General features: G+C 36.6%; 2 protein-coding genes across 4 annotated transcripts in view; one reads left to right on the top strand and one right to left on the bottom strand.

Moving 5' to 3' along the window:
- CMSS1 (cms1 ribosomal small subunit homolog) overlaps window positions 1-25,201 on the bottom strand; it is a 379,579-nt gene that overhangs the window by 265,785 nt on the left and 88,593 nt on the right. The window lies entirely within an intron of this gene.
- The window catches only part of FILIP1L (filamin A interacting protein 1 like), a 301,368-nt gene that overhangs the window by 193,495 nt on the left and 82,672 nt on the right, over window positions 1-25,201 (top strand). The window contains exon 4 of the mRNA XM_019448154.2: window positions 3,065-3,243. Coding sequence (XP_019303699.1) covers window positions 3,065-3,243 — 179 coding nt within the window. The remainder of the gene's footprint in view (window positions 1-3,064; window positions 3,244-25,201) is intronic.

Below are 25,201 nucleotides of genomic sequence, written 5' to 3'. Positions count from 1 at the left end.
GATTCATCTGATGCAGGTGGTCAGCCTGCCACACTTTGAAAAATACTGCCATTGTTGAACCTCCTTTAGAAGTAAGCTTTAAGTTTTGGGTGCCTTGCTGGGCTAGGGGTAGGACACAATATCAGGGAAGCTAAAATGATAAGCAGAAAGCTTGCCATTGCACAGTAAACATTAAAGAGCCACCTTTTCTATCATTCTGCCCTGGGCATTCCCTGAAATGATGGATAAGTCTTCCTGTTTCTTCTCCAGGCATTATTCAACCTGCAAGTAGGGATAAAGAAAAAAAGGGGCAATGGTTCTCTAGTAGTCCCTTAGTACTTAATGATGTACCACCTTATACTGCTCCTAATTGTTTCATGTGTGTGTCTTATCTTCCAAGTAGGAGTATACCCACTGAGACTTCAAACTTCTCTTGTATTCCCCATAGCAACTACCACCGTACTTTAGTACATATAGCATAATAGGCACTTAAAAAACACTTCCTTCCTTGAGAAAATTGTGGCACTGGAATTGATCTGAGAAGTCCAACCTCTTAATGTATAAATGAAGAACCTGAAGTACAAAAAGGTTAGGTGGGTTGGCTAAACACACACACACAAGTAATGGGAAATGTAATGAATTCAGGGAGGATGAGGTCCATCATTTGATCTGTCAGGTATGTATTAGAAACTGAATTGAAAACAACTGGCTATTTCCCAAGAGGCATTCTAGGCATGGAGAAATTAAGGCACAGAATAAAACTTCAACTGTAAGCTAAAAGGCCTCTGGAATCAGTGACTCTTTGGGAGCTTTTGCTCTGTAAGGTCACTACTTGATAGCTTTGCAATTACTCCTATTGCAAATATAAGCTCCTTAGTGGCTGCACTGAACAGCATGTAGTAATGCCCATCACCCACTTTCCCCTCCCTCCCACCCCCATCAACCCTTAGTTTATTCTCAGTTTAATGTTTTTCTAAGTCAACTGACAACTTTCCTAAAGTAAGGCTGATCCTATCACTATTTCACTCTCAAATTCGAAAAGCATTTAATTTGAATTTCCTTTATAATCCACTCTAATGTTTGGAGAACTGTGAGAAATTTTCAGAGGGCTATTGTGGCTTGAGACCTGGGACAAATGAGCACTACAACCTGCCTCTCAGAAGATGGTCATTAGTTAACAGTGACTCTGCCAGCAGGCTAATACAAGTTAGCAATTTCAGCTTCCACAAAAGTACTGGTTATATTTATTAAAAACCATCAACACCTGTTTGGCATAATGAAGTATTCTGTGAGCGTGTGTGTGTTAAAGCACCTCATAAACCTATATTAGAAAACTAGACAACCAGCCTAAGCGTTTATAGGTTCGAGGGAATTAGTTGGGTTCTATATGCTGGTATACCTTTGTTCTATTCTTTTTCTGAAATAACTTGACCATTTTGTGCCTCGGATCCTAGTCATGTATGTGCTTTTTAAAGATATACAATTTAAACTGGCTTCAAATTCAGAGTCACAATTTTTCAATATTTTACAATAAAGGCAGAGGGCAAAATCAAATAATACTACCAACTATAGCACCTACTATTTAATCTAGAAAGTCACATGCTTTCTAAACTACATATATATATTTTTTTCTTTTCTTTTCTTTTTTTTTTTTTTTAGAGAAAGCGAGTGAGTAGGGGAAAGGGGCAGAGGGAGAGAGAGAGAATCTTAAGCAAGCTCCATGGTCAACGCAGAGCCTGACATGGGCTTGATCCTACTACCCTAGGATCATGACCTGAGCCAAAATCCAGAGCTGGATGCTTAATTGACTGAGCCACCCAGGCACCCCCCAAACCACATTCTTAATTGGATCTTAATTTATCACTGGCTAAAGATCCTGAGCCACTTCTGTTTTAATCAGTCTCCTCTCCTCGTGTTGTTTTTTTTTTTCTTGATTCCTTGTTTGCTTGTTTTGTTTTCAATCTTTAAACATATATCATTTTACACCTATTATAAGCAAGGCATTGTCAGATCCTAAGAATTTTTTTAAAAATTTTAATTCCAGTATAGTTAACATACAGTGCTATATTAGTTTCAAGTGTATAATACAGTTACCCAACGGTTCCATATATTACTCAGAGCTCATCAAGACAAGTGTAATCCTAATCCCCTTCACCTATTCCACTCATCCCTCCCCCCAACCACCTTCCCTCTGGTAACCCTATCTTTGTTCTCTTAAAAGTCTGTTTCTTGGTTTGTCTCTTTTTATTTTTTCTTTTTTAAATTCGTTCTGTTTCTTAAATTCCACATGAGTGAAATCATACCATATTTGTCTTTCTCCTACTAACTTATTTTGCTTAGCATTATATTTTCTAGATCTATCCATGTTGTTGCAAATGGAAAGATTTGATTCTTTTTGATGTAGATGCTAAGAATTTTTTAAAAATTCAACGTAGGCCCTGCGTTTAGTGAGTTCACAGTCTAGTAGGGAAGACAAACACATAAATCAGGCATAGGGTGATCATTTTATAACACAGCTATAAGTAGGCCACAGAAACCAGAGAGGACTTGGTGTTAACATCTGTTCACATTAACACTACATAACCAACACAGAATTGATTAACAAGAATTCTTAAAATATGTAAACACCTTGAAGCAAAATTCAGTGAATAATGGACCACGGGATCCAACAGGCCTACTAAAGGGAGGGAGGGCTGGGGCAGGAGAGCAGCTAGGCTGCTTCAGAATCAAACATTATCTAAGGATTTCTTTACTTTACATCATTCCTCTGACAAAGTTTTTCCGGAGAGAGGAGGAAGTGTCAGAAAATGGGTTTGGGTAAATTATTCTGATATCTACAGAGGCACCAATTATTCTGTCTGAGAAAAAACAAAAAACTATGACAGTAAAAAGATTACATTTGTGTTGAAATGCATCAAAAAGTATCAGTTAACAACGGTAATGATAAAAACCAAACAAAAATATCAGAAACCCATTGCCAAATTAATTAGTCAAAACTTAGACATTTCTAAAAGAGTGAATGAAAGATGGCAGTATTATGAAGGATTTACAGTTAACACATTATAAATGCATTTTCTTTTTGTAGTTGGACAAAGTCATGGAAAAACATAAAGAATCTCATAGACGAATCCTGGAACAGCTTTTAATGGCAGAAAAATCTCACAGGCAAACCATATTGGAGTTGGAGGAAGAAAAGAGAAAACATAAAGAATACATGGAGAAGAGTGATGAATTCATAAGCTTACTAGAACAGGAATGTGAAAGGTAAGGCCTCTTTGGAAAGACAAAGATCCACTCTACAAACTCTTACAACCTCTCACTATGGAGTTGGCATTTATACCAGGGATATAGGAATACAAGATGCATAGGACACAGCTTCTGCTCTGAAAGGTCTCATGGTCTGGAGTGAGGAAAGGGATATGTTTAAAGATAATTTCAATATAATGCAAGAATAACCAGCTATGATAAAAACTGTGGAAACATAAATGCTGGACACCTAATTCTGCAATGGAGTGCCCTGTGAAAGCTGCACAGAGGAGGTAACAGGGGTCTAGTCCTATGTAAATAAGAATGGAAACTATAGACCAGGCAGGGGCAGAAATAAGTATCACAGCATAGAGGTAAGAAAATAGTATGAAAAGTGAGGGAACTCAAGCTTTCTGGAAACATGGCTACAGCACAAGGTGTAATTTCAGGATGAGAAAAGCAAAGGCTAGCCACAAGCAGTTGGATTTTATATTGTTGGCAAGAAGGCATAAATAACAAACTGTGAGAAGAATGAGTTGATCAGGTATGCTTTCTTAAAGAGCCATTGAGGCAATATGGAGTAAAGATAAGAACTTTAGACTGGGGGAAGATTTATATTCCCATGGTTATTGGGTTAGAGACATCAGGGTGTGAACAAGAAATATTTATGACGTATAGTCAATACTAATGAATGACTAATGAGACTGGAGAGCAGAGGAAGACATACATAGAGGTTTGTTTTTTTTTTTAATGTTTACTTATTTATTTAGAGAGGGAGAGTGTGTGCACGTGCACACAGTGGGGGAGAAGAAGAGAGAGAGGGAGAGAGACAGAATCCCAAGCAGACTCTGTGCTCAGCGTGGAGCCCCAGGTGGGGCTCGATCTCACAACATTGAGATCACGACCTGAGCTGATATCAAGAGTCTGACTTAATTGACTGAGCCACCCAGGTGCCCTGAAATATAGGGAGTTTTGAGAAACACTCCTGGCTATTCACCAAGGTACAAAATATAGAAATGGTGCACAGGTTTTTGTTGTTGCAGGATTTTGGTGAAGGAGATAGTTCAAAAGTGGGGGAATGAGCAGTCAAATAGCACCAAATAATACAAAAAAGGAGAAGAAAATGTCCCAGGATTGGCAACCAGGAAGACAGGAAAACTTAATGAGCCCTTTTAATAAAGTGAAGGCAGAAGCCAAATCACAATGCTTTGACAGATAAATAAGACATCAGAATGTAGAAGCTTAAAGTGTGAACTATTATTTTGAGAAGTTTGGCTGCAAAAAAGGAGATTGGTTGGTAAAAATTTTATAACCATATGAAGGGCAGATTATTTTGATCCATTTTGCCCGTCTGTTCTGAGCCACCTTAGAAAGTATGAGCCTCCATTTGAAATGGAAAGGACAATTAAGGCTCTATATTAATAATACAAAGATAGGAAATAACCAATCTTTGCAAAGTCAAGTTTTTACTGAACTGTCCTTTCACTTTAGTTATTCCATGTGTACTTCATGATGCTGTATTCTAACAATCACAGAAAAATATAATTACTTATGAGCTCTCTATTCTAAAATATTAATAGTCTCAGCTACTTTATCTAACTACTTACAATTCATATTTTATCTAGGTAAATGAAGTTACACAATAGCTAGGTTAATGGCAGACTTCCATTTCTTTTCAGTGCACATCATGGTAGACACTTGGTCAGATTCCCAGAGAATCCATGGCCCTCACACCCATTCACTTCTTTCCACATTCATCAGGTTTGTTTCCTACTCACTACCTAGAAGGGGGTCTTGTTACCTTGCCCCTTATGAACTTGAAATATCTTGAAGGAAAGATAAAAGGAGTACAGAGAAGTCTGGCACCAAGGGAAGACTTGACTCAGACATTACAATATGAGATTTGTTATTCAATGAGACAATATTATATTAAATATTATTTCGAACCCCTGTGGTTTGGCACCCGTGGCCTCATTTGGCCTCCACACTTATTTGGCACTAACTTGCTGAACACAGACACTTCCTTTCATCTTTCATTTTTATGAAAATGTACTGACCATGGTTGAAGTGCTGTCTGCCATAGAACATAGAGGCACTGCTTGCTCCTGCCCAGGGGGCTTCCCACATTAACAGAGAAGGCAAGATGATGCAGATTTAGGGTAGGACTGTGGAGGGCTGTCTGAGGTACAGTTTTAAAATTCACTGTTGTATCTCAAGTATCTGCTGGTGGAAGGCTTAGGAGAAGTTTTAACACTGTAATTTTGGGAGGCAGATGATGAAGATTATTTAAACCACAAGAGAGCAAAGAGAACAACACTGAGAAATGGGAACAAAAATTCAGTGGGAATAAAGGCCATGTGCTAGAGGAAAAGGAAAACAGTGCGTTGAATGTAAATTGTACACCATTGAATCAGTATATTAAGAATGCCATTTCTACATATATAGAAGAGGTTTAAGAGGAAGAATTTAAAAGATCATATATTTTAACCTTAGACACAAAGCTTCTCTGTCTTAAAGAATAATGAAAGTGAATATACCATTACCAAAAAATAGGAAAAAGTGACTGGAGTGACTCTTATTCCCTATGTAGCAGCCATTCCAGAAGATATGAGAATATTCACCTATTTCTGTTTGCCAAGGAACAGCTTCCAGATGGAACTCTTTGGATATGAGAATGTTAAACCTATTTTCAACTCACATGATATGCAGACAATTCTTCCCCTGCCTAGCACACCCAACAACACAACTCCCATATCCTGGCACTCTTGTGGCATTGGTGCTCCCTGCTCCCTTGCCTCCAACAGGGAGACCGTGGGTCTCAGGACTTATACCTGCTTTAAGGCCATGCGCATCAACATATTAAATGAAACCCATCTAACAAAACAGCAAGTGGGAGAACTCTAATAATTTCTGGTAAATATACACAGAGAAGGGGCTTACACAAGAGTGAAATACCACTCCTTTGTTTCATTCCCCAGTGACAAGTGACAAAACACGCGCAACATTACGGAGTCCTTCTAACTTCAGTGAGAGTACTTCCCCTGAGCACACAGCCACTCTTCACAAAAGCAAGACAAACTTGTCCTAAGGGGTCAAAGCATAATGTTTACTTTCTACCTCAAAGTGATGGAAGCCACTCCCAAATCAGTGACCCTCAGGACACAGAAACAAAGAAAGATATCATAACCCCCATAAAAAGGGAACTGGGTGAGGATAACCATAAAGGACTATTGGATTGAAACTCCACTGTGAATGTTTAGCACTTATTAATGTTGGATAATATCTACTTACAAATAAAATAAAAATTAAGAAATACATGATTAAGTTAAAGAGACCTTAAAGGGTATAAAAATGGATTTCAAATTTACGTTCAATTTCTGTGTTTTCTTTGGAGAATTTGTTTTATGTGGAAAACCCTAAAGGAGACTGATATCACTGAGTTTAGGCCAAAATGTTTGCCAAGTGATGTCTTTGTCTTAATCACTAAACAACTGGCTTTCCCACTGAGGGAGGGTGGGGGCAGGGATCAACTCAGGAAACCTTTCCCAAGCATGTTAATGCAAAGTTTCCTTTGTTGTAATCTGTACAACTTGGTCTATCCATAAGGTAATATTATATCCTCATTTCATGACTACTTTCTGTTCACTGACCAGCTCCAATGTATGGATATGTGTGTCACCGATGACCTGAATTATGTACTTGGCTGAATTACAAGTGGAGTCTATGTGAAATGTTTCATACAAAAGCAATGCCAGTAATTTTTGACCTTTCTGGATGGCTTCACAGGAAAGCCAAAACAAAAATCACTTTTAGTCAGTACAGTTTTGCAAAATTTTCCCATAAGTGAAATGCCAAATTTGTCTGCACCTTCAAAAAAGCTTGCATAATTTCTTTTTCCTTTTTCAGTTTCAGTGGGGGAAAGGCTGTGAAGAAAAAAAAAAGTTTCCCTTTTTTTTGAAACCATGCATACTTTTTCAGAACACAAAACAAACCATGTATATTAACCATATGTATTACTGCATTTTGGGCCTTGAAGTAACCAGTAAAGTGAGAAACAAACATTGTTATGACAAGTCTGTATAAAAATGTGGCTTCAACCATGGGTTTTTTTTTTTAAAGCCTTAAATTACTTTTCATAATATCTTGGCCAAATAGGTTAGCATTGATACTATGACTTTATAAAGTAAGAGTTCAAATGGTAGCTTCTCAAAAGCCACATAGAAAGGAGTTACAGGTAGAATTAACTTCTTGTTCCTGTCCTGCCCAATGTTACTAGATAGAACAGTGGCTCAGTGGGCAGAGAGGCCTTTGAAGGAAAGTCATCAGGGACCCAGCCTCAAGGGTTGCTCCCTCGACCATACTTTGGGCTAAGTCTTTTGGTGTTCGGGTTTTAGTAAAGAACAAAGCACTTCTACCTCTCCTTTGGCTGAGGGAACTTTATAAAGAACAATTTCCATCATCAACCCTTCTCTACTATGACAGACCTATTTTGCAGGTTGGCATCAGACAAGTGAATAAAAAGCTGAGCCATATTGACTTTCCTGTTAACTGAGGGTATTTGAGTCCTTTTTAAAAGTTTATTTATTTAAGTAATCTCTACACCCAACATGGAACTCGAACTCAGGACCCCAAGATCAAGAATCACATAATCCTCCAAGTGAGCCAGCCAGGTGTCCCTGAATTTGACTACTTTTAAAGGCTGTTGTCAAAAACATCAAATCTTCCTTTCAGAGGCTTTGGATACTTCCTCAAATATATATAAATGCATGAGTATATTAATTTATACATTTTTTAAAAATTAAACTAGTTAGCTAGTTAGGGCTGCATGCCATTCATTCATTTATTCACTCAAAAAGAAAAAAATAACCCAAAACAACAATTAATTAAATGTCTGTTACATACAGGCCAGGTCCTGTGGAAGATACTCGGTGAAGGAGGTAGATGTGGTCTCTACCTATATAAAACCCTGACTAATTTGTGTATGTATAAAACCGAGACACTATTGAAGACTTTAAGACTTGATACTGATGATTCTAAGGCACTATGAGATCATGATGGGTAGGGAAAAAAGGCACCATTATGATAAAATGACATAATAACATGAAATGCTCATGAAAACAGAACATTCAGGAGAAACCAACAAACACATTACACTAGAGTACTTTACTGGAAAATTCAATATCTTGCAATCATTGCCATTAGGTTTTTTAGTTTCTTTGGTCTTAAATCTTGCCTTTTAACACTATCCCATAAAGTATGACACAATGGGTATGTTTTAAAAAATAAATAAACTAAATCTACTTTTAAAAAATCATATTTAGAAAGCCAGCAGTTTTAAATTTCATGCACACTAAAGTATTGTTGCAGAATACATTGTACTCAAATGCAATCATTTCCTTTCAGTTTTCTGGCAAGGAGTTATATGTATTACATATTCTTGAGACTATGTCTTGCAAGTAGTGAAACAGATGCCAGATCTCCGTTTGACCTTTGTCATGGGTAACCAGTTCTTTTGTCAGAATAAAATGGAGACCCGACACAAACATTTATTTCGGTATCATAACTCTATAGAAAATCACAATGTCATCAGCCTACTGTTCATATACACCAGACCTAACACAGGATCTGGGTAGGTAAGGATGCGAGATTAATTACCTCATGAAGGTACCAAAAACAATTTAGGACTGTATACCATAACTTAGCTCTCAATATATGCCACAAAATTATACCTTTTAACTGCACAATTCAGTGTTTTTCATAGAACACCATTTCATTACAGAGATCAAAATTCAGATACAGTAATGACACTGTATTTTGATTGCTTTTCTTTCCCAGAAAGTTACACCAAATTTTAACAAATAATGTTGGGTGTGTACTTGGACATATAATGATTAGTGAATTTTGCTCACAAAAGAATATTACAGATGTTAAAAAGCAGTCAAAGTAGAAACTTAACAAACACAGTAAGGGATGAACCAGGAACCTGGAGATAGGGGACTCTGGTCTGCAGACTAGATCTGTAACTACTATGTAAGTCTGGGCAAATTCCATTTCTCCAACTTGTATATAGGACAAACAGGACAGGCCATATGATATGTATGTCTCTTTCAGATCTAAAAATCTGTGGTTATGTGACTGTTATAAGTATTTTGTACCTTAAGTCTATGACTGTCACACTATCGAAAGAGGTCAGTGAGAATGATAGTACTTCTATCAACTTCAAATCCCACTCTGTATTTCCATTCTTTTTAAAAAAAAATTTTTAATGCTTATTTATTTTTGAGAGAGAGAGAAAGAGAGACAGAGAGAAAGAGAGACAGAGCATGAGCTGGGAGGAGCAGAGAGAGAGAGGGAGACACAGAATCCAAAGCAAGCTCCAGGCTCTGAGTTGCCAGCACAGAGCCTGAAGTGGGGCTCAAACCCGTGAACTGTAAGATCATGACCTGAGCTGAAGTCGGATGCTCAACCAGCTGAACCAACCAGCCACCCATGTATTTCCATTCTTAAAGGATATCTATATGTAGGTACACCCTATCACTTCTCAAATGTCACATATTCAAAACTGAACTTAGCATCATCTTTGTAAATCCAGGTCAATTTATGACCTTTCTATTCCTGTGAATGCTGCTACAAAGAATTGATCAATCAAATAACTGCAAAAAAAACCTACAAAGGTCTCTGAATCCCGAATTTAAGCTAGAAAAGACTTATCAAGACCAACCTTCTGATTTTTGAATTGAGAAAAGTGAGGCCCATTGAGTCCTAGCTAAGAAAGCACAAAATCTTGCTGCTAAATAGTAGTGGTGCCAGACCAGAAGCTAGCTCTCCTGATAACATATTTGGTGCTGTCCTCCCTAGAATCATTACTATATACTCGAGTTTTATGGTTGGTGTTGTGGGAGGTCCAGAAGAAATTTAAGACAATAATATAGTTCAAAAAACAAGACACTCACAAATAATCTGTAAATGATTCAAAGAAGATTCAAGGGTTCATTCTGTGGTACTGACATTACTGTTGCAACAATATGGAAGGTCAGACAAAAAGAATACTAAGGACTATAATTATCTAACAGCCAGCACAGCCCTAGGAGAATGGAGGACTTACAGTAAGCACTGGATAAACACATCCTCCTGGCTTACAGCTACTAGTTTAAGAGCCCTTTAGAACAGGAAGCCAAAGACTGAATGTGGCAACCTTAAACTTCTGTTCCATCTGACTATAAAATACAAAGAGAAAGAAGAGTCATTACACCATGTCAAAATAGAAGTTTTGCCTCATAAATGGAAAGTAAGGTGGAACATTAGAATGAAACTGTATCTTGAATTTGCAACTTGCAGGTAAATTTTCCAGGCAAGTGTATTATTCTCTCATGAGAGGATAAAGCCAAAGAGTTTTGGCCAGCTATGAGGATGCAGATGCCTGGCATAGATCATGAGTAAATTAGAAGTAAACATCACTGCACAAAAAAGGTATTAGGAGTTAAAAAAAATATAGACTCTGGAGTTAGGATAACAAATCTGAGCCATGGTCCCATCTTCTCACTAGCTATTTGACCTTGAACAAAGTACTTAATCTATTTAATCTGTTTCACCATCCATTGAAAAATGATACGGATCTCAGAGGTCCTTGCAATTGCTAAACTATAAAATGCATATAAAGTGTTAAGTATGGTGTCTAACACACAAGAAGCACTCAGTAAGCATTAGCATCTTTCTTCAGATTTGCCTTTCTTTAAAGTATTTTATTTATATACTCAGTGCCACACTGGGCATTTTTTGGATTGCCAGGAAGGCATTTAATTAGACCCTGTACTGCGTGGTAAGGATGTGATGATGAACAGGAGCTTTCAAGGGGGCATACCCTTCAGTATAGGAGAGACAGATATGAAAACAAGTGCAATGTGTTGCAGGTATGATGACAACAGAGAATATAGAGAAGGCACAAAGGAGGATCATTCTCTAGGGCTGGTTATATCTTATTTCCTTCAGAGTAGGGGTATTGCCAAACGTCCTAATGATCTAACAATGTAACACTGAGCTGAGCACTATAGTGCTCAATGATTTTTTTTTTTTTCTTTTAAACCATGGAGACCTATTTCCCCCTTTTGGAAATCATTTTACTTAGAAAAAACAGAAACATTAATGCAACAGTTATTATAAAGAGCACAGCCTACCACGTATGCAAAATTAAGAATCATACAACATGGCAGTTTTTAAGTGCACTGAAAGATTCCATGGCTCCTCTGGTCTGCCAATGTCATAAGATCTCCACACTAATCACACCTTTTGGCCTAAAATGATTGTGAAAAATCAGATATTTCTACTATCACATTAGGGGGCCTACATTTGTTTTGTTTTGTTCACAGTTCCTCCTGTAGGGTCCAGAGCATGGAGAAGTGAAAGAAATGATCCTAAAAGGGGATTTTAACTTTCTCAATTTGTACTTTGTACAGTTTTTGTATCCTATTTCTATTCACTCAGAAAAACATCACGAACATTCTCCTAAATCACCAACTCCTCCTCTGTACCATAATTTTTAAGAGTATGAATTCTAATGTATCATACAGATATAATTTATTTAACAAATTCCCTATTGTGGGCATTTAGATCCCTTCCACTTTTTCACTAATATAAGGAACACTATGATGAGCAGCCTCATACTCCAATTCTTACACCTTCGTAATTGTAGCCTTAGAATAATAAATCCTTACATGTGGGTCAAAAGTTATGAACCGTTTAAGGATTTTAAAAACTGTAGCTAATTTGTGCTCTACAAATAGATTATTTATACTATTACTAGCAATGAAGGAAAGTACCCATTTCTTAGTTTATAATTTTGCCTGGGACTAATCTTGAATCTGACCTCATTTTAAACATGATATGATGTTAAAAAGTATGTAAAGTGGATGTTAGTAACATGATTCAGACTTTCCCACTGACTTGGGTTGGGCTTTTATTTTAGAGATGTGTTATTTCTGAAGAAAAAAAAAATCTAACATATCATTAAAAACATAATCCTAACATTTTCTTGAAAGAGTATTTTGCTGTTGTCAATGTAATTTCACTATATTTCCTCTTCCCTATCAAATTCAGATTCTGATGGCCTAGCATCATTGATCTTCCAAAGACTGCTTCTGTTTCTTCTCTAAAAGGTCTGAACCCTCCTCTCTCCATACAATCCCATACCAATTAGAGTCCAAATCCAGGATGCTAGCTCACCTTTCTCACCACATGACAGATTCAACAATAGTTTATTACACTTACAGCACGTGCCTTATATGGTCCTGACAATTTTGATTTGTTTAACACCGCAGAATCTAAAATTCACTTTGTCAAATTCTGCCTCTAAAAATTCAGTTGATTTGTTGGAGTGTGTGAGAATTTCAAACCAATTTTTCTAATCTAACTCAATTTCTACTTGTCAATTCTCACTTCCTCACGTTTCCTATTTATCATGCACATACATTTATGCCCACAGAATTTTCCCATTTATTTCAATGAATTTCCCAGTAGCAGCTTAAAATATCTGAGATGCCTGGAGAACTGGTCATTTGTGTATCTTCAGAAGATGTTTCAGAACAAACACGTTAGCAAAATTTAGGAGGATGAGTATGTGTTTTCTTAAAAATAAGTAATTTCCAATTTACACTTTTGTCACTTTATATCATGCATTTTTTTTTTGTTGTTTTGTTTTGAGTAACAATGACATTCAAGGCATGTGATGCCATAATAAACACTGGAATACATATACTAAAGGAAAAATACAGGAAAAAGAGAATCACATGTGGCTGCCACAACACTAGTTAGTGAACATATCCTTCAAAGATATCAGAGATCTCAAAATTGAATATTTACCAGTGGTGTCAACAGTGAGCACTCAATATAAATGGTAATTAAAAAGAAAACAAACATTTCCCTGTGGAGCACATCTGTCATTTGCTTTATGACAAATTACTCCTTTTCTAAATAGATTTGTTGACTAATCAAAACTCAAGCTAAACATCTCCTCAAGAACATACCAGTTGTTCTATAGCCATACTCTCAAACATGATTGCACTGAGCTGTTAGGACAGATTTAGATTAAATGAATGGTCTTTTTATGTGTTTATTTGCGGAGACACAGATGGAGAACTCCCGTGGCTTCTTCATGCAGAAGAATTCAGTGGCTTATTCTCACCACTGCTTTGAAGGCTAAAATTTTTATCAATAAACAAAGTAAGAGGCACAGAATAACAAAAATGTTAGAAGAAAAAAAAAATCACTCCTTAGTGTTCATGTGTGTTGAATTCTAAGTGAGTCATGCCTCAATAATAACAAAGCAGAGCAAATCAGATAAAACTTCATCCCCAAAAACCTCTGGATGGCAGGAACTGAATTCTAAACTGGAAGAGTTTAATCCTGAAACATGCTTCCCTGTCTCCTTTAAATAGGCCTGTATTTTTTCAGACAGATTTTATTGTGTTTGTTAGGGAAACATGTAGCACAGTCACTTAGTTCCCACTTTCAGCTCCAGAAAGAAACCTCAGGAATCCAAGGAGATTTGTGGTTTCATAACAAACTTCTCTTGCACCATGGCTTAGTCCTCATAACCCACCGAACCATGCAAAGGATCCAAAAAAAGTTGGTAAGTTTCTTTGTGCTTCAGATATATATCAAAGATGAGGATGTGAGGGAAGTACAAACATACAAACAGATAATTCAGATGAATCCTTACTCCAAAATATTTCAGAAATAATGCTCAAATTCTGCTTTTATTAAATTGATGGTAGCCCATTCAGACTTCCTTATAGATGCTACATTCACTAATAATTATTTTCATCTAAAATATATCTGAAACATAAAAGGGCAAGGCAGGGGCAGCCTTCAACCTCAAATGCCTTCAGGGGCCAGCAGGGTAAGGTAAATGAGAGGAGCAGGCTGGACCTTTGCAATAGGGAATGGTGGAGATTTTGAAAACCTGTGAGGGGCAAGTCCATCTAGTCAGAATAATCATTTCAGTATCACCAGTAAAGAGGAAACAGGCCCTACAACATAGCTGATCCAGAAATGGAGAAGCCAGACTGGTGAAGTCCAGCTCTGAAGAACAGGATATGTGTGACGAGCAAAGAGGACAGATATTCTTTGGACCCTGTAACAGAAGATGTGTACTGAATAAGAGGATAAGCACTGGACACAATACTAGGAAGTGCAGACAAGATGAACAAGCCTGTTTATCATGGCTTCTTGTTTGTCTTCTCTTCCCCACTTCTCTTCCACACTCACACACTTGTATGTAAGCTCCACAAGAGCAGGCACACCTTGTTTTGTTTATCTCTGTAGCCCTAGCACCTCACAGAGAATGCCCAGTTGGTATTTACAGGATAAGTAAATGTATAACTCTCTTCAAGCATAGTCACTAACATGAGCACTGTAATTGGTAGTAGCAGCTATAGGGACTTCAAAGGAGCTGTTGGTTTTAGTGGAGACCTCTCCCTAAAGGTCCCTTACTCTTTGATGGCAAGAATAGAAATGTTGTTCTTCTTTGTGCTTCTAAATGTTTTTATATTGATCCAAAGATATGAACTTCCTTCCACCTTTTCTACATTGCTGAATGAGTACAGAAACATTACATTTCTTCAAAATCAAATATATATATACAAATGTATGTAAATATATATATATATATATATATATATATATATATATATAAACACAATAAAATGACAACACAGGGATGTAACCAGCAAAATCAATACTGTGAGAATTCCATGTAAGAAGTGACCTAGTTCCATTAATAAATAATGTGAATAATGTGCAAGGGTAAAATACCAAGGGGAAATTTCTAAGTTAAAAGAAATTTAGGCATTTCCATAAAGTGCAGTGCAAGATCTTATTTGAATCTTGATTTGAAGACACTATAGAAAGGGGTGGAGAAAAACAGGAAAATGTGAACACTGTAATATTTCACAATATGAAGGAATTATTTCTAATATGTATTAATGGTGTTGTGATGTATATTTTAAAAAATCCTTATCTTTCAGAAATATAGTCTGAAAATATTTTTAAAAGAAATGATAGAATGTTTGGAATTTGCTTCAGAATAGTGTATGTAGTGGGGAGCATAATGAAGGGGAGGAAAAAGTAATTTCCCCTCTATCCTTCTGCGTTCTTGGCTGAGACCCCTGTAATGAAAGATAGATTAAAAAGAGAAAAACAAAACTGAAGTTTATTAACATGTATACCTCATGTATATACATGGGAAATACCCAGGGAAAATGAGTAACTCTGCAAGAGGACTTAAGCTAGCACCTTAAATACCATCATCAGCTAAAAAAGAAAGACAGGTGGGATGGGGGAGGGGCAGCTAGTTATGGGAAGTTACCAGAAGTTGGAGCCTTCTCCACTGATAAGATTCTCTTGTGATTTACTCATCCTTCTCTTGCTGGTACTGAGAGGGAGATACCCTTACAAATAGAGTTCCTCCATAAATGTAAATTTCTCTTACAAAAGGTTAACTCTACTCTTATTTTCAGAACTTCTGCATCTGCTGTTTCTCAAAATAATTAACTCAAAATAATCCTTATGCCAAAGAGGCAATATTTTGGAGTGGTATATTCTGCTACCCTTCAGCAGGGTGGTACAGAAGAAACAAGACTGGCTAAGAGTTGATAATTATTGAAGCTGCATGAGGAACACATGGGGGTTTATTATCCTATGATCTCTCCTTTTATATAAGTGTTTGAAATAACTAAAAAAAAAATAAGTGAACAAATAATAACACTTGAAAACAGAAAATTTAAATGAACAGAAAAGTATAAAATGAAAATTAAAACTTTCCTTTCATTTCACTTCCTACTCCCCAAAGTAATCCACAGTTAACAGCTTCCTGTGCATTTTTCTAAAAAAATCATTGTAAGCCTACATCAGCAATTCATGAAAGAGACCATACTATATTCTTCTACCTTTTTTTTAAGTGGCTGCGTATTATTTCATTTTATAGATGCAGTTCATTTAGCCAGGCCCCATTTACAGGCTTTAGATTACATATATATATATATATATATATATATATATATATATATATATTTTTTTTTTTTTTTTTTTTTTTTTTTTTTTTTTAAACTATTAAACATTGTCAGGGAATTGGTTCTCAATGACTTCAGATGACTCTTAATTCCAATTTTCTTTCAGAAATAAGTTAGCCATTGGTAACTTTATGTTTTTTGCTCTTTGCATAATGAGGAACGAAAACCCGCAAGGAAGGAAGTCTTTATGCAGACCCTGAAGACATCACAGAAGACTGTAGTGACGATGGGAGGAGGCGGACAGCACTGAGACACTTCCAGAGTCAGGTTTATAGATCCCACCCATGTACTTGTTAGCACCTTCCTCAGAGGCCTGCAGATCTCTTAGCAGAACAGGGCTGTAAAAGCAGCAGAAGCAGGGATTTGATCCAAGAGCAGCAGTTCCTGCAGTTCAAATGAAATTTATACTTATCTGCAGCAGTCACTTGATGAAGTGAACAAAATGACCCCTGAGGAATCAAAGTAGCACAATTCTAAAAGCAAAGAGGGCATATGCTTTCTTTATGTTTCCCCAAACAAGGGATGATGCTTATTTTGGACAGGGTACTGCCATTGAGGTGAACAAGACATTATCCATGAACTCCATATTGCCACCAGATATTTTCTAGAGAATCAGAAATAAAGCAAAATAAAAGGTATATTATTATGAACTTGCCAGTTACTGTCCATCTACGGCCACTTTTTTCTTTCAGAGAAAATTATATAGATAACTTTTTTCTTTTCTAAACTACTCTAAATTTTATAGTAAGACTATAGATCTCAACAGATAGTAATTTTGATATGCTAATGTAGTTAATAGATGAAATAAAGTTTGTCTTCAAAATATCAAATTAAGATAGAAGATATAAATATTTAAAGTAGCACATGAAATCATCACAAAACTTTGATCCAGGCACAGATAAAATAGCTAACGTACAATCCTACAAAATAAAATCAATGCTTTGCCTTTTAGGAAAGATAAACAATCTCCACATATCTTTTGCTTTGGAAATTAAACTAATACAATGATAATACTAATGATAATAACTGGATCCTAAGAAATCTACTAAAACTAATAAATAAGCTCAGCATAGCTGCAGTATACAAGATCAATATACCAAAATCACTGGTATTTCTATACAGTAGCAATGAGCAAACAAAAAATTAAATTAAGAAAACAATTCCACTGGGGTGCCTAGGTGGCTCAGTCGGTTAAGCGTCTGACTTCGGCTTAGGTCATGATCTCATGGTTCCTGAGTTCAAGCCCCGCATTGAGCTCTGTGCTGACAGCTCAGAGCCTGGAGCCTGCTTCAGATTCTGTCTCCCTCTCTCTCTCTGCCCCTCCCCAGCTTGCTCTCTCTCTCTCTCTCTTTCAAAAATAAATAAAAACATTAAAAAAAAAAAAAGAAAACAATTCCATTTATAATAGCAGCAAAAAGAAAAAAAACACTTGGGAATAAATTAAACGAAAGAAGCTTAAGACTTGCACTTTGGAACCTACAAAACAACGTTGACAGAAGTTAAAGAAGACCTAATAAATGGCAAGACATCCCATGTTTATGGACCAAAACACTTAATATTGTACAAATGGTAATAATATCTGCCAAATTGATCTAGAGATTCAACACAATCTCTGTCAACTTGTATCCTTTCAGTTTGTTCAGCCATAAGAAAGATAAAACTATTAATGATAATGGATGTTTCTCATGAGATATAGGTTAGCTATTTTCTTAAAACTTTATAAAGTAAGATCCTTTAATGCCAGCTCATACTCAGGAACCAAAGGATAGAGACTTAGAAATAGGCATCTGGGTATATCCCAAGGGGAAATGATCAAAGGCAAATGATTATCTGTCGGGGGGGGGGGGGGGGGGGCGGAGGAGAAAGAGTATTTTTGTTCTAGATGAGAAAAAAGAAAAAAGGGGTTATCTGTCATCCATTAATTCACTCACTAACATCCATTTAACCTAACACTATGCATGACACTTAGAACAGTGGGGGGGCGGGAAGAATAACATGCAGATCATGTCTTTGAGGCCCCAGTAGAAAACAGTAGTAGCATGAGGCAATTAAATGTGGCTGCAACTGAAGCATATACAGAGTGCTCACAGATCCCATAGATGGATTGATTAGTTCTTCATGGAGGGAATGGGAAGGCATCCCAGCCCTAGGGGGGCTTTAGCTTGATGGCTGAGTAACACTCTAACAGGCAGAGAAGAGGGGAAAGTTTATTCTAGGCAGAAAATTGCACGCATAAGTACAAAGGAATGAAAAGACAAGTTTGTAGAATTAAGTCCCTGTCGAGGATGAGTAGGTTAGGGCTAGACTGTGCAGACTGTGTGCCACTACCCCAGGCTTCCTCTTTATCTTGAGCCCAAGAGAAATGTGTTGTGCAGAAAGATCACAACTTGCCATCGGGAATTTTTCAGAGCACCTATAGCATACACAAAGCAGTGTGTTAGGTGTGTGTCTGGAGTCAAATTTGGAAAAAGCATAATAATAATAATAATAATAATAATAATAATAATAATAAATAATAGCAATAACAACAACAACAACAACCAGAAAACTACTATTATAAGCAAAACACCATAGGGGATAAGACCTACAGAAGTACAATTTCCTGATAAAGACTTACTTCATAGCAAAATGGGATTGTACAAGTATGTGTTCATTTGGCTAGAGTAAATGGAAAAACTCATTCCATCCTAAATCCCAGAAAAGGAGGTGTGGGTGTGCAATATGCTACCTAATCTCTTTTGCCTGGCCTAAAATTAGTTAATTACAGCAACATGTGAACAAATGGCAATGAGATATAACTAACTGGAAAAGAGAAAGGAACAGGAGTGTCTATTTATTTTGACTGTACTCTCAACTCTGCCAAGACATTCCAATCTCCATCCCTTTGTCCTTGAAAAGAGCTACTCAGCAAACTTTACTTTCAGAGTATCATAGGCTTAGAGAATATCACTCTCTTTGGACATCTTTGGAATTTGCCTTCAAATGTACTGAGCAAATTGATAAAAAAAAAATAGCTTGAGTTCTATACTGATGTTTTAATCTTCAAAATGGGCAGAAATATTCTTGCTATCTACCTTCCTTGCACAAGGGCTAACTGAAAAGAATGTGAATAACTATTTGGGCAAAGAATTTGAGATCTAAGGATCAAAAGTGAAATGCAAACCCAATAAAAAGTTTATTTACATATGGGGATAATATCTAGAATTGTAGAGCATTACCTTTATCAACCCAAGGGCTAATTACCAATATTTCCCAGATTATCTTTAACAATTATTTCCTTTAAGAGTTGGAAGCGGTGCCATTTGTGACGACATGGATGGACCTCGAGGGTATTATGCTAAGTGAAGTAAGTCAGACAGAGAAAGACCAATACCACTTGAGTCCATTTACACGTGGAATCCAAAACACGAAACAAACAAAACAAAACACAGAGTCATAGATATAGAGAACAGACTGATGGTCAAGGATTGGAGGGTAAATGGATGACGGGGATCAAGAAGTATGAACTCCCAGTTATAAAGTAAGTACATCATGCATATGTAATATACAGCATGAAGGAATATGGCCAATAATATTGTATTAACTTTGTACTGTGATGGGCGGTAACTAGATTTATTAAAGTTACCATTTTGCAATGTATACAAAAGTTAAAACACTATGTTGTACACCTGAAACTAATATAACATTGTATGTTAATTATACTTCAATAAAAAAGTAAATAGACAAATTAGGGAAGAAGACCTAAGTTCAAAGTCAACTGACTGACAGTGGCACAGGGTATTGGATATAGTAGTAGGCCTATGCCACCTCACAGTACCTAACAACTGTGAAGACATGTGTTTATTTTGAAAGCTCTCAGTGATAGGAAGATTTATTAGAGAAATGAAACACTTCACCTCTAAAAGCCCACAGAACTCTGTTTTTGTTGCATTAGTCTCGCCAGGAGAATTCTGAATGTGTTTGCATTCTATCAGTCCACAGTGTGAGTCAGCCTGTCCCAAACCGGTTTTCTAACCAGAAAACTGAGAAGTTTGATGACACATTTAGGTAAACATGCTCACTGGATGAAGTTATTTAAAATTTTATACCTTTTTAATCCTCTCTAAGCCTCTGAAATCCATACAGGTTTTTAGAGAAGATTTAGGTTCATATGAGTCAAAGAGTAGAAATTATATGTAAACCAACTCTATGTAAGAACTCCATGAGTTCTGAATAACTAAGAATGTCTAATACCTGAAAGAGCAAAGAGGGTAACCTGACCCCAAAATGAAGCCCTTAACTAGTCAACCTTATTTCTAATTGAAATTTCAGCTCTAAATACTCTTCTTGCCCCGAGAACTGAAATTTCTCATCCATTCCGGCCAGATGAGGACAGCTCTTTGTTGAGAAAGATAAATGAACTCTGACTGTGAAGGGCTCACTGAAGTGTTAAACTTGTAGACTATTGACTCTCATCCCCTACTTTCTAAGCAATTTGAGAATTCAATAGTCAGTGGAATGCAAATATAATCAAATTGTGGCAAAGTACAAGTCAGAGTTATTCAAATTAAGTAGAACTGATAGCAGCTATAAGTTATTATAAGAGCTAACTAAAATTTACAGTATTATGGACTTTTCAATCCATGCAGATGAAAGGCATACAACACATGGAGGCAAAGGTCTTTTTTTGACACCCTATTCTTAGTGATAGTATTACTTCTTTATGCAAAGAAGACTCTTCAAGGGAATCCACCCATTCTCTGGGCCTGTTAGACAGTTTTTAAAGAGTTTCTGCTTTACCTAAAAGAAATCTTGCCCCTGTCATGAAAGAGTATTTCTGCTCCAAAATTTAACTTTTCATTATTTACTGTTACCTTTTGGAGTAAATTCATAACAAATAACTGAGGTACAAGGGAGTGGCTCTAAAACCTTTGGGATACCATGACTCTCCCTATTCCCAGTTCCTCCCTCCTGCCCCAAGGATTCCACATCACTCTTCCTTGAATACATGAAACACAACACACATCAAAACTCAGTTTACTTTGTTGGTAGCACCACCAAATCCTAGCTCAGATTACCTCAGTTCCATTCTCTGACACTGAAGCACACAAAAAAATTTTAATAAGAGACCAGAACTTGAAAGGTGGTTCTCAGCATTTGTCTTACCCACAGTCTCAATTCCAGTCCCTAAATTATGACATTTTAACTATCTAATTGTTTGAGAAATGCTGCAATAGAACATTCAGTTCTTAACATTTCAGGTAAGTACCTCTTTGTAATACCCTCCCAGCACTCACAGGTACAAACACGGAGTAACAGTTCCTCAAATGAAAAAAAAAAAAAAGCATATAATGGCTACTCGGTAAATTATTAAGGAAAAGGAAGTGGGGTCAGAGTAATCCCACACAGAATTTTAATTAAACACCTAAAACAAAGAACTCATTAAGAGAACGATCACACACACCCACACACAACATGAATCCTTTCTTTGTAGAGACAGTAGATTCTATTTTGTACATTCTAAACAAAAACAATACAAAGAAAGATCTCTTATAGAGAATTTGATAATTAGTAATAATAATATTAGCAATGATAGTTACCTGGTTTTACCATTTTACCTGAATGTTTACTATAGAACACTGTACTAAACATATCAAATGGATGATCTCATTTAATTCTCATGACATTCTTTTAAAGTAGGTACTGTTACGGTCCGCATAATATTCAGATAATCAAACCGAACCTTGAAGATACTATGTAACTTTCCCAAAGTTATTGATAGTAACTATAGAGAAGAATTAGGACTCTTGAATCTGAGCTCTTGATACTTCTCCACTGATTTCCCAAATTAAGTAAGTTATCATTAGAGTTGCCAGGGAACTATTTAAAAATGCAGATTTCTGGCCCCAATCCCAAACATACTGAATCAGAATCTCCAAATGTAGCATTTGAAGGTAGGAACACAACGGCATCTCAAATATGGTTCAAATGTTCTTTTAAGATGCCAAGAGAACCCGAGTGAGGCCAGTTGTCACATAGTTGTCTAAGTCAAATCATTTGCTTCAAATAGAAAACAGCATCGCTTTTTCCATGTGAGCCTCTTCTCACTATATAGCAGTCAAAAGGACCTGTGTGTTGAAAGGTCAAATGAGGTCATGGTCACACTATGTCAGCAATTAGGACCAAGATACCCAGGTGCATGAGCTGTGTTACAGAAGATGAAAGTGATACAGCACAGTAAATCTGCTGATTCAGAACTGCTTAGTCAGAACCTCACTGCAGAGAAGGCACAGAACCAATGTGGAAATAGAACTTCTCAAACTACATTCACGCATGACTAGATCAACAGTTCTTAATATTAAAAATGCAGTTTAAGCTTCTGAAAAATTAACTTATCATCTAGTTTATTAATTTATTATTAATTTATTTCAAAATGCTTACCCAGTACCTATCATGTGCAAAGCAGTAGACCAAAAAATGTTCCCTGTCCTCAGGGGCAGAAAACATTCAGGCAGTGGGAAAAAAAGGTGAATACTAATTAGGGGATCAGGAATAGCTTGAAGGAAAAGGTAGCATCTGAGCCACCTTTTTATTGAAATAATTTTAAGTATTATTTAAATAAATGTAAATGAGTTCTGTTCCAAGGGACCATCCAGAATGTTGTCTTCATCTACATGATCAGAGCTGCAACCCTATTATGTGTATGTTACAGTACACTAGGGGGCAGTTGGTGGTGAAGAGGGTGGAGGGAAGGGTAAAATACATGAAAGGTATCTTGCTTTCAAGTTGAAGATTACCATCTCTTCTATTTATATTCCATTGATCCAATCCAAACTCAACATAGCCACTTCCCAATACAGGGCAAGCTAGAAATGACTGGCTGAACAGCCATATATGTCCAGGAAGAAAGAGCCAATTGACATTTTAAAGACAACCAACAGCCTGCCACAACCTTAGTGCCAACCACTTAACCTCTCCAAGCTTTAGTTTATCTTCATAATCTTGAAGAAGGTAAAGATTTCTTGAAAAGGATAGAAAAAGCAACAAGCATGAAAGATTAATAAACTGTACCTTATGAAAATTAATAACTTCTGTTAATCAAAAATACAACGATAATCAGATGAAAAGGCAAGCCACAGATATGGAGAAGATATCTGCATATGTATAACCAACAAAAGACTGACACTCAGGATATATAAAGAACTCTAAATCAATTAAAAAAAAATGACTGACAGTCCAATATAAAAAAGGAAAAGAATTAAGAGATATTTCATGAAAGAGGATATCCAAATAAGCATCTGAAAAGAAAGTTCAATATTATTTATTAATCATCAGACAAAAGCAAATTAAAACTATAATGAGATACCACTACAACCCTACCAAAAGGGCTAAAACTAAGAGGAGAATATCAGGTGTTGATGAGTAAGTGGACCAAGTGGAACTTGCCTATATTTCTGATAGCAATATAAAATTCCATTTATCTGAAGTTGAATTTCCATTAATATGAGAATCCATTCAGATGAAGTTCAAAACAGACATAATTAATCTATGGTAATAGAGGTCAAAATGGTAGTTGCCTCCTGGGAAGAAAGTAGTTACCAATTGGAAGGTGGCACACAGGAAGTCTGCTGAGAAGTTGGACACATTCTATATTCTGGTCTGGATAGAGTTTACACAGGTATATACCTATGTAAAAACTCATCTATGTGTATACTTAATGTTTGTGCACATTACTAAATATAAATTATATCTCAATAAAAGAGAAAAATGGAAAGATAATGCTTAGAAGCTGTAAAATGAGGTATGTTACACAATCTGAAGATGCAAAAGGTATAAACGACCGGACTCAATAAGTCTTAAAATAATAACTCTTTTTTTTTGTTTTGTTTTTTCAATATATGAAGTTTATTGTCAAATTGGTTTCCATTGCTCATCCCAAAAGGTGCCCTCCTCAATACCCATCACCCACCCTCCCCTCCCAAACTCCACACCCGAAAAACAAATAACCCAGTGAAGAAATGGGCAGAAAACATGAATAGACACTTCTCTAAAGAAGACATCCGGATGGCCAACAGGCACATGAAAGGATGCTCAACGTCGCTCCTCATCAGGGAAATACAAATCAAAACCACACTCAGATATCACCTCACGCCAGTCAGAGTGGTTAAAATAATAACTCTTAAAAAATAATAACTCTTAAAAGTCTGGGTGACAAGAAGATTGGTCCTAATAACAGCAATTAAAAGACTGGGAGAGGCAGCTTTGGAATGCTGTGCTTGAGAAAATGGTGAGACATCTAGAAGTAACTGCACAGGCTAGAGGGAAGTCAGACAAGCAGTGGCTAACGATAAAGATGTGGAATTGTAGCGTAGAGAGGAAAGTTGAAACTGTAGGAATAGATTAGAGTGCCAAGGAGGAAGTAGTATAGAAAGCAAAGGGCTGGATTGTCTGGGCAAAGGTTTGCATTTAGAGAATGAGAAAAGGAGAATAAGCTATCAAGGAAATTAGAAAAGAAGCAGAATACGATATAGAAAAAGAATTTGGGAGAGTTCAGTGTCTTGGAAACCAAAGAGAAAATTTCAAGGGGTGAGTAAGCAGGTAGCTGTGTTAAGTGGGATAATGAAGTCACAGAGGAAGCTAAAGGATGAAGTATAATAGAATATAGCCTGTTGGATCTGATGATGAAGTCACCAATGACCTCTGAAAGTAACAATTCCATCAGAATGGCAGGTGATGAAACCAGATTTCAAGGATCCAAAGAGGGTGGTGAGTACTGAGTATGATAGTATTCTTTCAAGAAGCTTGTCAGAGACTGAGAGGGAAGAGAGAGGGTGGTCACTTGTAGAAACAATGAAATGGAGGGAAATGAGCCAACTGAGACAGAGGACACTAGAATAACAAGAGGATGAGTACTACCAAGTTCCAAAGAAGAC

Source organism: Panthera pardus, unplaced genomic scaffold (assembly GCF_024362965.1).
Source record: "Panthera pardus isolate Hobbes unplaced genomic scaffold, ASM2436296v1 HiC_scaffold_16, whole genome shotgun sequence".
NCBI lineage: Eukaryota > Metazoa > Chordata > Mammalia > Carnivora > Felidae > Panthera > Panthera pardus.
Note: the sequence above shows the minus strand (reverse complement) of the source record. Positions and strands in the feature narration are given on the sequence as shown.